The 17,443-nt window shown below is 32.4% G+C and overlaps 2 protein-coding genes across 2 annotated transcripts; one reads left to right on the top strand and one right to left on the bottom strand.

Annotated features, from left to right (window-relative positions):
• Positions 1-3,472: 3,472 nt before the first annotated feature.
• LOC111691784 (40S ribosomal protein S8) lies at positions 3,473-4,979 on the bottom strand. The gene is made up of 4 exons (XM_023455121.1): positions 4,926-4,979; positions 4,211-4,593; positions 3,897-4,026; positions 3,473-3,621 (listed from the first exon to the last, which is right to left on the bottom strand). Exons 1-4 carry the CDS (start codon positions 4,927-4,929, stop codon positions 3,512-3,514), a joined length of 627 nt encoding a protein of 208 aa, XP_023310889.1. The 5' UTR covers positions 4,930-4,979; the 3' UTR covers positions 3,473-3,511.
• Positions 4,980-5,583: 604 nt separating this feature from the next.
• LOC108909338 (pre-mRNA 3'-end-processing factor FIP1) lies at positions 5,584-12,759 on the top strand. Its single transcript, XM_018713652.1, has 5 exons — positions 5,584-5,799; positions 5,856-6,310; positions 6,594-6,837; positions 7,067-7,232; positions 12,274-12,759. Exons 1-5 carry the CDS (start codon positions 5,659-5,661, stop codon positions 12,630-12,632), a joined length of 1,365 nt encoding a protein of 454 aa, XP_018569168.1. The 5' UTR covers positions 5,584-5,658; the 3' UTR covers positions 12,633-12,759.
• The last annotated feature ends 4,684 nt before the right edge of the window (positions 12,760-17,443 follow it).

Below are 17,443 nucleotides of genomic sequence, written 5' to 3'. Positions count from 1 at the left end.
CTATTTTTTTTTTACAAAAGATATTTAATACTTATTGCTTTATTTCAGAATGACATAATTTCTATAATTTTAGAGGGTTTCTATTACTTCACGAAGAGGCAACCAAAAGTAGTTCAAATGTCTCGGGTAATATACAGTGATTTAATTTTATAAATACTATACCCGAGGGATATTACTAATACCATGTATGTCTGATAAAAGGATTGAGCTCTATTGGATTTTTTTAGTTTTCCTCGATTTAATGTTAAACTTCTACATTTTGTATTTTCTATCAAAAAGACAGTGTGTAATAAGCCAATATCCAGAATCTTGAAGTTTCTAATGTTTCCCGCATGAGACAAAAAGTAGTTCAAATGTCTCGGGCAGTACGCAGTAATTTCATTTGGAAAGGTAGAGCATTTAAATTGCTGTACATTCTTTTTTTATAATATTTAGTTCTACTCGATTTTTCCTCTCTGATTATTTAAATATTTGCATTTTTTATTCTATAAAAGGAAAATATACAAGACAAGCTAAAAATTCAACAATTTTGGGAGTATTTCTTAAGACGGAAAAAGTAGTTCAAATGTCTCAGGAAATATTTGAATATAAAACATTTGTATTCATTTTCTCCCTAAAAAAAGTTAGACATTACAGAAAATTAACAAAAATTAAAAATTCGTTGTATTAATTATACATATGGTTTTCAGCACTTTTTTTTGAAAAGAATACAAGATATCTAAATTACTTTTCATTTCTTATCGAAATTTAAAAAATTCTAGTGAGAATATATTTGACAGTAAATTTTTTATNATTAAGAGACAGACCAAAGGTAGTTCAAATGTCTCGAGTAATATACAGTAATTTAACTTTATATAAATACTGTACTCCAGCGAATGTTACTATGTATGTCTGATAAAAACGAGGATAAACGGATTGAGCTCTATTAGATTTTTTTAGGTTTCCTCGGTTTAATTTTAAACATCCATATTTTGTATTTTTGCTATCAAAAGTACGATGTGTAATAAGACAATATCTAGAATTGTGAAGTTTCTCATGTTTCCTACAGACACAAACAAAAAGTAGTTCAAATGTCTCGGGCAGTTCGGAAGGTACAGTATTTAAGTTGCTGTGCATTAATTTTTTTTATAAATATATTTAGTTCTACTAGATTTTTCTAAACAAAGATTATTCCCGAGTTGGAATATTTAAACATTTGCATTTCTCATTGATTCTACCAAAAGGAATTATACAAGAAAAGCTAAATTCAACAATTTTAGGAGTATTTCTTAAGACATTCAAAAAGTAGTTCACATGTCTCAGGCAATACGCAGTAATTTAATATCCAAATGCGATGTATTTTAATTACTGTACGTTACTACGTGTATGTATGAAAGGGTTAAGTTCTATATTTTTTTTTACCAAAAGTATTTCTTTAAATATTTAACACCCGCCATTGCTTTATTCCAGAAGGAAATGTCAATTTCTATACTTTTAGAAGGTTTCTATTTTTTCGTGAAGAGCGAGTATAAAAAGATTGAGCTCTATTACATTTTTTTTAGTTTTCCTCGGTTTAATTTTAAACATCCATAATTTGTATTTTTTATCAAAAAGACAATGTGTAATAAAACGATATCTAGAATTGTGAAGTTTCTCATGTTCCCTACAGAGATAAACCAAAAGTAGTTCAAATATCTCGAGCAAGATGCAGTAATTTCATTTCGGAAGGTACAGCAGTTGCTGTATTTAATATATTTTATAGTTCTACTCGATTTTTTCTAAACAAAGATTTTTCCTCTCTTGGAATATTTAAACATTTGCATCTCTTTATTCTATCAAAAGGAAAATAATATACAAGATAAGCTAAAATCAACAATTTTAGGAGTATTTCTTAAGACATTCAAAAAGTAGTTCAAATGTCTCAGGCGATATGCAGTAATTTCATTTCCAAATGTGATGTATTTTAATTACTGTACGTTACTACGTGTAGGTATGTATGTGAAAGGGTCAAGTTGTATTATTTTTTTTTACCAAAAGTATTTCTTTAAACATTTAACACCCATTGCTTTATTTCAGAAGGAAATGTCAATTTTCATACTTTTAGACGGTTTCTATTTTTTTTGTGAAGAGCGAGGATGAAAAGATTGAGCTGTAATACATTTTTTTTAGTTTTCCTCGGTTTAATTTGTATTTTCTATCAAAAGGTCAATGTGTAATAAGATGATATCTAGGATTATGAAGTTTCTCATGTTTTCTACAGACAAATAAAAAGTAGTTCAAATGTCTCGAGCAATATGTAGTAATTTCATTTCGGAAGGTACAGTATTTAAGTTGCTGTACATTAATTTTTTTATAAATATGTTTAGTTCTACTCGATTTTTTATAAACAAAGATTTTTCCTGTGTTGAAGTATTTAAACATTAACATTTCTCTTTATTCTGTCAAAAGGAGAATAATATACAAGAAATGCTAAATTCAACAATTTTAGGAGTATTTCTCAACATTCAAAAAGTAGTTCAAATGTCTCGGGCAGTACGCAGTAATTTCATTTCCAAATGCGATGTATTTTAATTACTGTACGTTACTACGTGTGTATACTATACTACATACTACGTTTATATGAAAGGATTAAGTTCTATTTTTTTTTTACAAAAGATATTTAATACTTATTGCTTTATTTCAGAATGACATAATTTCTATAATTTTAGAGGGTTTCTATTACTTCACGAAGAGGCAACCAAAAGTAGTTCAAATGTCTCGGGTAATATACAGTGATTTAATTTTATAAATACTATACCCGAGGGATATTACTAATACCATGTATGTCTGATAAAAGGATTGAGCTCTATTGGATTTTTTTAGTTTTCCTCGATTTAATGTTAAACTTCTACATTTTGTATTTTCTATCAAAAAGACAGTGTGTAATAAGCCAATATCCAGAATCTTGAAGTTTCTAATGTTTCCCGCATGAGACAAAAAGTAGTTCAAATGTCTCGGGCAGTACGCAGTAATTTCATTTGGAAAGGTAGAGCATTTAAATTGCTGTACATTCTTTTTTTATAATATTTAGTTCTACTCGATTTTTCCTCTCTGATTATTTAAATATTTGCATTTTTTATTCTATAAAAGGAAAATATACAAGACAAGCTAAAAATTCAACAATTTTGGGAGTATTTCTTAAGACGGAAAAAGTAGTTCAAATGTCTCAGGAAATATTTGAATATAAAACATTTGTATTCATTTTCTCCCTAAAAAAAGTTAGACATTACAGAAAATTAACAAAAATTAAAAATTCGTTGTATTAATTATACATATGGTTTTCAGCACTTTTTTTTGAAAAGAATACAAGATATCTAAATTACTTTTCATTTCTTATCGAAATTTAAAAAATTCTAGTGAGAATATATTTGACAGTAAATTTTTTATATATTATTTATTTTTAATAATGAGTTGGTAGGATAGTGGATGGGTGGCAATTATTAAAAACAAGCTATATTGGCGTCAAACTTTATTATACACCTTTATAAAAACTTTACTTTGCTTTCTTAGATTTAATCTTACGCATATAGAACTCAAGTTCTTTTCCCTCTAATACATAACCGTCGGCTCTACCGCACTGTCCAGGTCTCGACGCCAAACAAGCTGCAAAAAAAAAGGCATTTCTTTAAACAGTGTTATTTATTTTTAAACGGATTTAGTCCATAGTTGGGAAACTATCAGAGTAACTATGACAAGCAGATCATCGCCCACGAGACATTTTCAATACGAAAATGTCCTTAGATATGAACTCGCTTTAGTTTTTTCATCACGTCATGTCATTAAAAACATTTTGTCTCTAAATAAATCATAAAAAAATGGCGCAACAAAACAACTTTTTAAAACAATTTGCAAATTACTAAAAAAATCTTATCACCTACCTAACAATCTTCCGGTCTGGAACTGTTCTTCAAGTGCAGGCTCAACTTTTGCAGTTTTCTGCCTGGTTTCATACTTCTTTTGAACTTTTTTACTACGTTTCTTATTCAAAATTTCCTCTTCCTCCGGAGTCTACAACAAAACACGTCATACAAATACATTCTCCTGTAATCAACTGAAATTAAAACGCAAAACACTAATATAATCAGCAAATAGGCCTAAGCATTTAAATCATCGAAATCAGATGACACGCATGAAAGTCATCATTTATGATACTGGATAACGAATTTAAAAAAATTAATTTTCTGAAACTCACCAGCTTAGCTCCCTTCTTACGACCCAAAGGTAAGATATAGTGTCCCTCATACCACTGCCTGAACGGGGTAGCGTCAATTACAACAATAGCATTCTTTACCAAAGTCTTGGTACGCACCAATTCGTTGTTACTGGCATTGTAAACTACATCGATAATACGGGTTTTCCTGGCGGTACCCTCACTACCCCAAGCGAAATTGCCAGTATCCAACCTCAAAGCCCTGTATTTAAGGTTACCACCTCTGGTACGAACATAATGAATCCTACGAGGTCCAAGTTTTGTGTTGGCGGCTGGGCGACCTAACTCGAACTTCCTCTTCTTACGCAGAGGCTTCCTCTTGCCTCCTGTGGCTCGCCTTTTATGCCAATGGTCCCGACTGATACCTAAAAAAAATAAACAGATTAAATTCGTGCCAGTAAAACAGTAATCGTAAATATGTTATCACGAATAGTTCAGAACGCTGTGGGAAAGAGTCGTCAGCACAACACATCGGACAATGTAAAAAATTCTCATCATTTAAGACCATGTTTTGATTTGAAAAACTTATGGGTTATGTTGTTAAAAATAATATTTATAAAACAATATCTCCAGAAATATACCTGGCAATAACTAAAACGTTTGTTAAAGAAACGGATGATTCACAATTTAATTTAAAAACTAAATTATTTATCGAGATGAACTGCGATTTACAAAAAACAAACTTGGCAATACTCACCCATCACGAAGTGAAAAACTAAAAGGCAAAACGGAAGTTGCCGGTATAACAGATTACTTCACTCCAATTTACCTTTGTTTGTATATATCATAGTTATTCAACGTTGATAATAAGGAAGTGCTGCCGCGTCACGGTCATATGCGAAAGTGCGTATTACAATAAACTTGAAAAACTCGCGAAGTACCGAGCTTATCGTAAATTACAGACGCAATTTGTTTTCAAGAGAATAATTATAAGCAGTTTGGTATATAACGTTTGTTTTGTTTCTCTTAAACGAAGCCTCAAGTAAATAAAACCGTTGAGTCAGGGAGACTGGGGGGACCACGAACTCATACGGGAAAATTGAAATATAGTAGAAATTACGTATAATTTTTACCGCTAGGGTCGCTAGTATCCTTTGTACACCGACATATTTTCATTATTTATCTAATTCAAAGTAGCCTATATTATTTATTTTTAAATTTTTAACACATCACAAAAAGGCATTGATTTTTATTTCAAACTGCTGCTTTCTTTATCTCCCCTCCTCTATTTCGCTGCATATGGGATACTAGCGCCCTCTAATTTTATAAGATGGAATTTATGAAATTCGTACTCCTTGCCTTGTGAATCTCTTTGCGTTGAATGCTCACTCACCGATAAAACACGAATACAATTTTAATTTGGCAAATCAAAAATTACCAGATTTTTTGTTGTCAATTGTCATTTCTTATTTCTTGTATGTCTTGCAAAAATGGCAGACGAATTGGAAGATGATCAGTGGTTATACGGCGAAACTCCTGATATAAATAGCGGTGATGCCGCAAATAGGACTCAAAAAGGGGAACAACCGTCTTCTGAACCCCAACAAGTCTCGGCAGTGCCTGCGCCTCAAGTATTAATCAGTTAATACATCTAATGTAGTTTAACCTAACTCTTGTTTATGTTTAGGCGGTAGAAGATGACGGCCCTCCAGGAGTGGATAATATTGAAAAAGAGAACGGACAGGATAATGAAGATGGCGTGGAAGATGGAGAGGTAAGACAGAATGGAGATGACAGCGAGAAAGAAGATTTGGATGACGACAGTGACGATGATGTGAACGTTGTAATCGGTGACATTAAAGCGACTACACCTTCGTACACCTCACTGAATATTAAAAGAGGTGGTTTGTTAACATCTGTGGGGGATAAGAATAAACCCGTACCACAACAGCAACAGCCAGGGAAGTTCTCTGTGGAGGAATTCGATCAAATAGGCACTATCAACGGCGTACCTGCTACCGAGTATAACTTGGATTCTTTGGAAGATAAGCCTTGGAGGAAGCCTGGTGCTGATATTACTGATTACTTTAATTACGGGTTTAACGAGGACACATGGAGGGCATACTGTGAACGGCAAAAAAGGTAATTGCTTTAATATATAGAGTGAATGTTAAATGTGTGTTAAACATAAAATTATACATTACTAAATACAAGAGGTTATTTATACTATACAAAATTTAGTTGAGTAGTGAATGTATTCATAACAGTTTTCAGTATAATTTAAATACCATAGTAATTTTTTTTATATGATACATATAAAGTTTCTCCTGTATTCGTGTATGTTCGTACAAAAGCTAGTTACAAGCCTCGAGGCAGTCATCAAGTTTGTTTAAAATTGTACATATTCAATTGAATTAATTTTTAGAATGAGGGTTAACGAATCGGGAGTGGGACTGGCCCCGATGAACCCGATAGGCCTTCCGAGAGGACCCGTGCCCATCATGAACGACAACAGTAAATATGCAGGCAATTTCTTAGGTATGCGTAAAGCCGGACCTCCGCCATTTAGAAAACTGACAGGTGGTATTGATGTTGTAGGGGGAGCGTCTCAAAGGTCCGTCCCGCCAACCCTCAACAAGGCTGAACCTCCCAAGATGAACACCATACAGGTTTGTAATTTACGGTTAGCTTCCGAACCTCCAAACAGCACACAGACAACACCAGCGGGCCATGGGTCGGTTACACATTTTGGATATGGGAGAATTCGGTATAAGTGCAACGTAAAGAGGGAAATATTCAAAATTTTAATATTTTAAATGTGTAACAAACTTTGAACGACACTTGAAACACTCTGTTTAATGTTTTCGTCTCCCGTATCAATTTTTTTTTCTTTGACAGGTAATGACAGCCGATCGGAGAGAGTACAGCAGGAAGCCTACAGGTTTTCCAGATTTGAGCGTCCCGCCGCCACAGGCATTTGACAGTTTCCAAGCCGATTACAGTTTCAATCCCGAACCGGAACCGTTCTACGGGGGATACGAGCCTACCCAAGATTCACAGTGGGGTAAGACCTTGGACTTGTTATAAAAAATTTAGGAGATGTACATTGTAAACCCATTTGGACACGTCTTTCGATGAACCTTTCCTCTCGCTGGTCTTGCAGTCGTAAATTATTCGCAGCAGCTTATAATCACGAGTAGATTTTAAGCATTTCGTTGTATCGCGGCACGCTATCTGAGGGCGTTGTGAGACAGTGTGGACACACGACCTAACGAGTGGGTATCTTATCACCCCATTCCTCGATCTTCCATTTCCCCACTTTTTCGTTCGTTTATCATTCAATTAGTCTTTTGTTTTGATTTCAAGTGTGGTATATTTAATTTACACATCGTACAATAGATAACTTTACGAAACGAAAATGTGTTGAAAGCAGAAAAATTGTGAAATTAAAAATTAATAACTGGGATTTAAATAAAAAAAGTGATCGTGAAATGGTTACTCTCCTATTACCTTAAAAGAAGGTGACTTTTTTTTATAAAAGATTTCAATGATCTTTGATATAAAATTTATTATTTTTTAAATATCGCAAATAGAAAATAATGATTAATCGTTATTTTTCGAAAACTATCATCAAAAGTCGAGGTTTTAGTTAAATTTTTAGTTGACGCCAGTCTTTTTCATTCTAGAACATAAAATAAATGTCTCAATAATTTGTCATTTTTTCAAAACTTATTTATTCTTTTATTAATTAATCAATATCCATTTTAAGTAAAATAACATTTAAATACAAAACAGTAACGATTATAAACAGGACGATTACGATTTATTTTGCACTACACGTAAATTGAAAGTGCCGATATTGCGGTGAGTTAAATTTATGCCAGATCCAGTGCTGTCAGTTATCTTAGCTTTTAGTTCTGGGTGTTCAATAAGGCTGCCGCTGTAATTACTTAGGTTTAGTGTAGTTTTGTATAGAATCTTCTTTATACGTCTCCGCTACCATACTAGAACGCCACCCCCATGTCGTTTAATGGTGGTAATATCGGCCCCTGCATCGGCTAACAGAGTGGCCGAAGAACGTCTAAAGCTGTTCCCTGTATAAGTTTCCAGATGAGGCAAATTGAGATAAGTTGCTATTTCTTCTGGCACATTCCTTATTTTGTTGACGCCAACCGCATGATTAACACATTTTTCCCTGACATACTTCACAAAAATCCTTTGACTTGTAGTTACTGCAGGACGTAAAGTACAGTATTTGTGGTATATCTTCATTTGGTCTGGAGTTGAAATCACAAAACATCTCGAAATATGAGTTTTGGAATCGAGAATTCTTATAATAATAATTGAATCTTTGTCTTCTATATCTTCGCTTGTTGTCTTTATAGTACAGTAATTGAAGCTGAAAATCAGCTGTAACCTCCAAATTCTTTGAAACTGCATGGATTTGCATGAAAATTTAGAATAAGGCTCATCTTAGGCTCAAGTTCAAAAGTGACATAAGTCCGATTGACGCTTTTTGTTTTTTAGGGGCAAAGTGAAAAAAATTGAAAAAATTAAGTTTTAAGCATTTTATTGATAAAAATCTTGTTCAAGCGCAAAGATTAAATCATGTTCCATGTTCTCGAACATGTTTTATGATATATTTGATCTTTGTGATCCTTTATTTAACCCTTAAAAACTGCCCCTATGCAAAAAAGAATGATAAAAAATTACTTTTTAAAGATTTGGAATGATTAAATCGTGCAATTATTTAAAATAAAAGTTACCTTATAGCTAATAAAATAATTTTGCCCTTTCAACCCCTAAAAACCACTCCTGATTGACAAATATGACAAAAAATTACTTTTAAAAGCTTGGAATGTTTTAACGGTGCAATTATTTAAATAACACTTTTCAACCCTTATAAATCACCCCTGTGCAAAAAAAATTTATAATAAATTACGTTTTAAATCTTGGAATGCTATAATTGTGCAATAATTTAAAATAAAAATTCCCTTGTATTGTTTATGAAAGAATATTTTACTTTTGCCATTTTGAACTCTTATAAACTACCCTTTTACCAATATTAATGTAAAATATTTTTATTATAATCGATTTTTAAATATAATCAATCATAAAAAAATTGCTACGCTGCATATAAATAAATAAACAAAATTTTTTTACTTATTTTATTTGTATAATATGATATATATAATATATAAAAATGTGGAAGCCTATTTTGCTCCGAAAAAATGTCATTGGTTTTTTTACCATAACTCGGTTAATTTTGAAGCTATAGTATCCTACAAAAAAGCATTTTAAAGATAATTTCAAGAGCTGTAAGATCGTTTGCATATAAAACCTTTTAAGTCCTTCGTTTTTTAAAGGGAAAGGATCGAAGGGCTCGAGACAGGTCATTTTTCACTAAAATGGATACTCCAAGCGGCGATATCTCCTTTATTTTTTATGCTATAGGAATAAAAAAAAGCAAAATATTTGTTGAAGAAAAAGCTACATTTTTGTTGTCTATCATTTGTTACGTATCTTTCATAGTTTCAGAGTTATTATATAAATAAGGCAATTTTTTTTGAATAATGAAAAATACGTTTTCAACTATTACCGTACATTATTCAAATATATGCAAACCGGTCTCACTTCAGGATCGTATGAAAAACACTAAAACAAAACTAATTGTAAAGGGTTTACGATTAATTTTAATTCTGATGGAAATGGTACAGCGTTTACTGCTCATTTTTCCTTAAACAATATAAGCAACCCATCTGTTTTTGACAATAACTCCTTCAATTTTGCTCTAATTAACTTTTATAAGTGCTCATTTTGAAGGTCTTTTTGAGTACTACAAAAAACTCCAGGAGCGTTATACACGTAAAATTAATACTTTTTCCGTTATTTGACGTTGAAAACATCGATTCGAGTTTTCCCCCCAAAACAAGTCCCCTTCCACTAACCATATTTCGCTTTGTATAGAATGTACAGCATTTTTTAAAAAACGATTTTCTTTGTTTATTTATAAGCTACATTTTTGTTCATTACATTTATTTTATTTAAATGCGTAGTTTTTGAGTTATTCGCGAAAAATACTTTGAAAAAGTGTTTTTTTTTTCACTCAAAATTCTAAGTTTTCAATCATGAATTAGTTATTCACAATTGAAAACTATTGATTTCTCGAAAAAAATTTTCTTTTATTTGTATAATATATAAAAATGAGAAAGACTATTTTGCTCCGAAAAATTGTCCTTGTTTTTTTTTACTAACTAACTACTAATAACTTGGTTAATTTTGAAACTATTGTATCCTACAAAAAAGTATTTTAAAGATAATTTCAAGAGCTATAAGATTGTTTGCATATAAAACCTTTTAAGTCCTTGGTTTTTTAAAGAGAAATAATTGAAGGGCTCAAGACAAATCATTTTTTCACTAAAATAGATACTTCAAGCAGCGATATTTCCTTTATTTTTTATGCTATAGGAATAAAAAAAGCAAAATATTTGTTGAAAAAAAAGCTACTTTTTTGTTGTGTATCAATTTTTAGGTATCTTTCATAGTTTCAGTTATTATATAAATAAGGGAATTTTTTTTTAATAATGAAAAATATGTTTTCAACTTTTACCGTACATTATTAAAAAAATACGCATTCTAAACCGGTCTAACTTTAGGATCGTATGAAAAACACTAAAACAAAACTAATTGTAAAGGGTCTACGATTAATTTTAATTCTGATGGAAATGGTACAGCGTTTACTGCTCATTTTTCCTTAAAATATATGAGCTACCCATCTGTTTTTGACGATAACTCATTCAATTTTGCTCCAATTAACTTTTATAAGCGCTCATTTTGAAGGTCTTTTTGAGTACTACAAAAAACTCCAGGGGCGTTATGTACCAAAAATTAATCCTTTTTCTGTTATTTGACGTTGAATACATCGATTCGAGTATTCCCCCCAAAACAAGTCCCCTTCCACTAACCATATTTCGCTTTGTATAGGACATACAACACTTTTTAAAAAACGATTTTCTTTGTTTATTTATAAGCTACATTTTTGTTCATTACACTTTTTTTTAATAAAATGCGTAGTTTTTGAGATATTCGCGAAAAATACCTTAAAAGTGTTTTTTTTTTCACTCAAACTTCCAAGTTTTCAATCGTGAATAATTAAAAAACTATTGATTTCTCAAAAAAATTCTTCATATATTTTTTGCTCAAAATTTGATTCTCTGTCGATTTTCAGCTCCACGAACATCAATTATTGAAATGACCTGAAGAATTGTCCAAAATTAGTTAAATCGATCGATTTATATTAATTTGAACTACCTTTTCTAGCAGAAATCTATTATCAGGTGCTTGTAAAAATCTCAATTTCCTTTTTCGTTAGAATTCTGGACTTTTTCAGACGGTATCCAACTGATTTGCTTTTCAAATATGATATTAGTTTTGAAAGTTTTTTGATATTTACATTTTTTTTGGCATTCAGTGTACTTTTTAACATGGAATATATTGACTATAATCCAGTAATACCGCTTCGGACACTTTTCGAATTTTTTTCGAACTACACCACCCTTTGAATTCGTTGTAGGCAATCTCGTACTGTCTCGACAATTTTTTGGACATAAATTGTGAAACGGCACTTTGAGCCGCTACCAATATTTACCCTGGTAAATGCTCGTCCTCACTTTCCGAGCCCCTTTTGAATTAAACACTCCTAGGATATGAATTACAAAAAATAATACTGACACTACTTTTTCAATCAACTAATTTTTATTGTTTATTAGGTTGGTATCGTTATGATAGTCACCGCGCTTAAACCGTCTTGATTCCAACACGGTTCAAACGATTTCAAATATAAATTAAACAAAAATTGTCTTATTTTATTGCAGTTTTCGAAAAAATAGTGTGCATCGCAAATGCAAAATGTTTTTGCGTTTTCTAACGGATATTAGCAATCTTGACGCAAAAGTACCATTTCGCATTGTAGATACAAAAATAACTGTTTTGATGTTTATTATTATTATTTTTTTTCATTTATTTAACTCTGTTAATTTTTTAACTTGCAAAAAAATACCATAGGAATTCCAAAATTTTTTTTCGTTACAAATCGTATTTTTCAGGTAACGAAGCGGAGCCAGGCTGGGCCCCGTCGGATCTGAAGACCCTCACGGGTCCTCCTCCAATGGGTCCGCCTCCGGTGCACATGGGACCACCGCCGATTATCCCACCGGTACGAATGTCTTCTCCCGGGAGCAGGCGTGAGGGTAGCCCCCACAAGGAGGGCCGCGATCGAGATAGAGAACGGGACAGGGAATCCAGCCGAAGCCGTTCCGAGAAACCGAGAGACAGAGAGAGGGAAAGGTCTCACAGACGCGAGAGGTCCCGCAGCAGGTCCAGAAGGCACAAGTCCAGGTCTAGGAGCCCCAGTCATAGGTCTCATCGGAAAAAGAAGTCGAGAAGGCACGAGGACAGCGATTGAGAGGAGGGGAGCGAGGCGCGTTCGTAATAGATAAGGTTCATTATGGTTTCCGAGTGGGAGGATCAGTTTCCATTAGAGGATTTTTGTATTTGATTAAGTTAATAAAACTTACTGTGTCTGAGTTGTATTTCGATGAATCAGTCAACGCTTGGGTTGAGTCGTTTGGTTCAAGACGCTAATTTTTTATTTAAAAAAAAAAAAATCAAATTTTTAGTAGTTAATTAATAGTTAAACAGTGTCCAAGAACGGCGGGAACAAAATTGAAGATGTAGTTTGACTCGCCAAAATTATTTTTTTAAATTAATGTTTTGCCGTAAATTTTTTGAAGATTTTTTTTTTTTTCAGAATTCGTACGTTTATTTTTGGTAACAACAGGGTGTATAGGTACAAATCTAGCAATTCTCAAATTTTCACGGAATTTTCTCAAATTCTAATTACTGGCGTTGCACGTCAAGTCGCTGACTTGGTACTACAACTACGGTTAATCGTACAGTGTCTATTGTTGTCGCAATAGCTGTCAAATGATGCAGCAACCGCCCAAAAATTTGTTTAAATATGGGGGTATATTATACAGGGTGATTCAGAACTTAACCGAAAAAAAAAATTGTATGTACTGGAAGACTTACAAATACAATTTTATAAAAAAAATCGAAAAGGACAGTTCGAAAACGATAAAACCTTACCTTGCGCAAAGCAAAGCATGCAGCATGAACGGACAAAAAAATTGAAAAAAAAAATTTTATAACACCTATTTTATATCATCAAATTCAACTGCTAAGACGATATCCATCAACTCCAAATTGCTATACACAAGCCATTTTTGACACTCGAAAAACTAATGTAAACACTATCGCAAAAATGTTAATACCAAAATCGGATATCAGTATTTGGAATCGCCCGGGGCGATATAGAGAGAGAGTGCATTTACGATTTGTAGCAGCCTAGAAAACCGAGAAAAGTCGGGGAATTAATTATTTTTCATAAAAAAAACAAGGAATTTTAAAAGTATTCATGAATGACGGGGAATTTGACGTTTGCTACTGGAAATTTTATGAAAGCAGGCCCCGGATTCTTGAAAGAGAAAACTATTTGTTCTTCTAAAACCTTTGTAAGAGGTTCTTTGGATATAAAAAATGTTATCGAGTCCAGTTTTGAAAAAGTTTAATGCATAAACTTGTATAATTTGTTAGATCAAATAATTCTTAAAATGGTCCAGTAGGACTTGGATTTATTTGCATAATCTCGCATTTGAAATCGTTTCTACGAATTAACAAATGTCTTGCTTCACCAAAATTAAAACGATATCCATCAACTCCGAGTTGCTATACACGTAAGCCATTTTTGACACTTAAAAAACTAATGTAAATACTATCGCAAAAATGTTAGTACCAAAATCGGATATTGGTATTTGGAATCGCCTGGAGCGATATAGAGAGAGGGCGCATTTACGGTTCGTAGCGGCCTAGAACACCGAGAAAAGTCGGGGAATTCATTATTCTTCATAAAAAACGGAATTTTAAAAGTATTCATGAAAGTCGGGGAATTTCACGTTTGCTACTGGAAATTTTGTGAAAGTTGGCCCTGGGTTCTTGAAAGAGAAAACTATTTGTGGTTCTAAAACCTTTATAAGAGGTTCTTTTGGGTATAAAAAAAGTTATGGAGTCCAGTTTAGAAAAAGGTTAATGCATAAACATCAATTAGTATGTAAAGATTAACTACAAGTTACCTGGATTTTTTTATATGTTGGGGAAATGTTGGGAAATTCTATATTACCTTTGAACTATGAACACTTGCATTGCGTACAGCACACAACTCAAATGACACTAGAGACTACAGTAGCCCAGTGATGTAAGGGTTGTAAATACTACAATTAAATAATTTTTTTTGGAAACAGGATTTTACAAAAAATTTTTTAGATAAGTTGTGAATCGTCGTGTACATTCCAAATTCTGTCGGTCAGAGGGTGAAATCCCCCCCCCCCCTAATTGGACAGCGGTGCTTTCGAATCGCAAAAATGATTCAACTTGTGTATTTGCTGCATCATTTCGTGGAGGGGTTTTATAGGAAAAAATAATATAAATATCATTCAAAACGAATATAAATCACTATAAAAATTTAGTGCGAAGCTCGCTTATACCTGGTGGACCTGGACAGGAGCTCGTGGAGCCTCCACTTTCACTATTGTCTGCCTCTGGGTTGACAGAGTCTGGAACTTTTGACGTGGACCCTACGTAGATTTAACTAGAAATCAACCGGGCAGAAAAGTTTTGACACTTATCTGTATATGTTTGGTGGTTGACTGTCGTTAATTTATACTTTTATTATGCCCATTTCCATCTTTTCATTCTTTACATATCTAAATTTAATCTACCCTGTAGGGATCATGGACGTAGGTAGGATTTTTGCTTGGGGTGGATCTTGAGGGGCCAGCTGGTCAGCGTTTTTTTTTCTAGGGTGGGTTGGGAACTGAGGTCTCTGAAAGAGGCGGTGCCAATCCCTGCTCCCCTTAGGTACATACCGGGTAGGGATGTTGGAAATTATGCTGGGAATCATAAAAAAATGCCTCTCTTTAAACATTGTATAATTTGATACTAGAGTAACAATTATTTCTTTTTAAATAAAATCCAACTTGGCATCCATACGAAAAAATTAAGGAATTGGTATTTCTCATAAATAAAAGAAAAAAAAATACATCTGAGTTTTTCTGTAGATCTGCAAAACTAAATTTTAAAAGAAGTGACTTATTATTTTGTTTTAATTCAAATGAACTATTTTATGTCCATAAGCTTTACAGTATCTCTAATAGTTCCTGAGATCCCCCTAGTGATCACATTAAATTATGTATAAATATAAACGTGACTGAAATAAGATACGTTTTTTATGATTTTAGAAAAAAAAAATGTTCTAATAATTTCTCTTTATAACGACCTCTGTATAATTTTTTAAATAATCATACTTTGTTAAATATTTATGTTCGACATATCTATTTACAAAAAATTTCGGATATGTTGATTGCAAAATGGAAACTGAGATTGAGTCTATCTCTAATTTTTTTCGTAGGAGCAGTTAATAAGTGCAACAAATTTGAAAAAAATTGCTAGACTGAAAAGAAATAATAAAATATTAGTTCTAAAAAAATAATTTAGACTTAATATTAAATTTTGCAAAAAGTGTTATGGAGCCATAATTTTTATGAATAGAATCGTCTCATACTTTCCGAACACCCTGTATAACAAAATAAAAACCGCCATTCCAGTCGAGGAGAGCATTTCAAAATAAATATTCCTCATCTATAAAAATAACAAAACATGAAGTGAAAGAACTCATTTATAACATTTTTTATATAATTTAATTTGTTTTGGTTATTTCACCATGGTGTAAATTTAAAGAACAGTAAATAAAATCTTTGACGTATCCTTGTGGCATAAGTTTTTTCCTTAGTTTTATGCAATATTAAAAAAAAAGCCAATTTATACGGTCCTTTTCAGTCTTTAATTGTCTTTAATTCCCAAATGTGTTAGGCGATGTGAAAGCTAATATATTGTCTCCTGTTCTGTTCATTTCGTCAGAAATATATTTCATTTCTTTAAAACAAAAAAGTTCCAATTATTTAACAAGCCATTTTACCAAATACAATTATTTAAATAATTTTAAAAAATGCAGATGTCATCAGCATCGTCATTGAAACGTTAATATTTAAGTAATATTTCTAATTGAATATGGAAATTAAACTTACTGCGGAGAACATATTACTCTACAATAAGTCCATAACAAAATGGTAATTATTTACACCAAAAAGAACCTCAATTCCCATTTCGACAAGAATAAGGTAGGTAGCTCGGCTTCGCTGCATATTATAATAAATATTCAGTGAACCACTTTTATGTTTTTCGTTACAATCTACATTTGGAAATGTCAAAAAATGATGCAAGAAATTCTATACTAACGTACAAAAAATATACCTATGTACCTGGGTATACTTAAAAAAAATAATTTGTGACGAAAATATAAAGAACCATCTGATTATTGTTAATTCTATTCATCAACAAAGTGTTAACTTTTTATGAAGATGAAGATATCAGTTAGAAATTAATTGGTTTTGACGCCTTATGCTTGAAAAGTCGACGCAGGGTCCGATTTGAAAAATAATCAATGTAGGCGGTGCGCATGCTCAAATAACAAAGACGGGCTCATTGGGCTCGCTCCTGTCAAAATTAAACGGAGTTTTGTGTATGTCCGCGAGTTGTGAGTGCAGTCGCCTTGAATATCGATTATTTTACATTGTTCGTGTATTTTCTACCTATATCTTCAATAAAAACCGACGTCGTTAAACGTCTCGATTGATGTCTGACGATTTGTTTCTAAGCATAGTATGTAAACGTAACCGCCACAAAAGACATAACCTGTAATGAATTTCGGAGACACCGACAGATCGTGTTTTGTTTATTTCAACAATTAAATCGGCGTTGAGCGTCTTAAGTATATCGTAAATAACTCTATTAATGTTGTGTTAATTTAAAGTAAATGTGAGTGTGGGTTTTGCTGGTACATCGCATCTAGTTCCTCATCAATAATGTAAGTTAGCCATGTCTCATTTATGTTATTTGTTTTTTGCTCGACAATCACTTTGTATGTGTAATACGATAACAGCAGTCATTGTACAAACTAATTTTCTATGAAACTTAACCAGTTTGATTCATTCCACTGCAATTTTAGCCTTTTAACGCTGGTAGTAACTCTAAAACGCAATAGTGCGTACTTGTGGGTTCTGAAGAATGTTTTTTCGGGTCCTACAATTGTAATAGTAAACT

Source organism: Anoplophora glabripennis, unplaced genomic scaffold (genome assembly GCF_000390285.2).
Source record: "Anoplophora glabripennis isolate ALB-LARVAE unplaced genomic scaffold, Agla_2.0 scaffold440, whole genome shotgun sequence".
In the NCBI taxonomy this organism is placed as follows: Eukaryota; Metazoa; Arthropoda; class Insecta; order Coleoptera; family Cerambycidae; genus Anoplophora; species Anoplophora glabripennis.
Note: the sequence above shows the minus strand (reverse complement) of the source record. Positions and strands in the feature narration are given on the sequence as shown.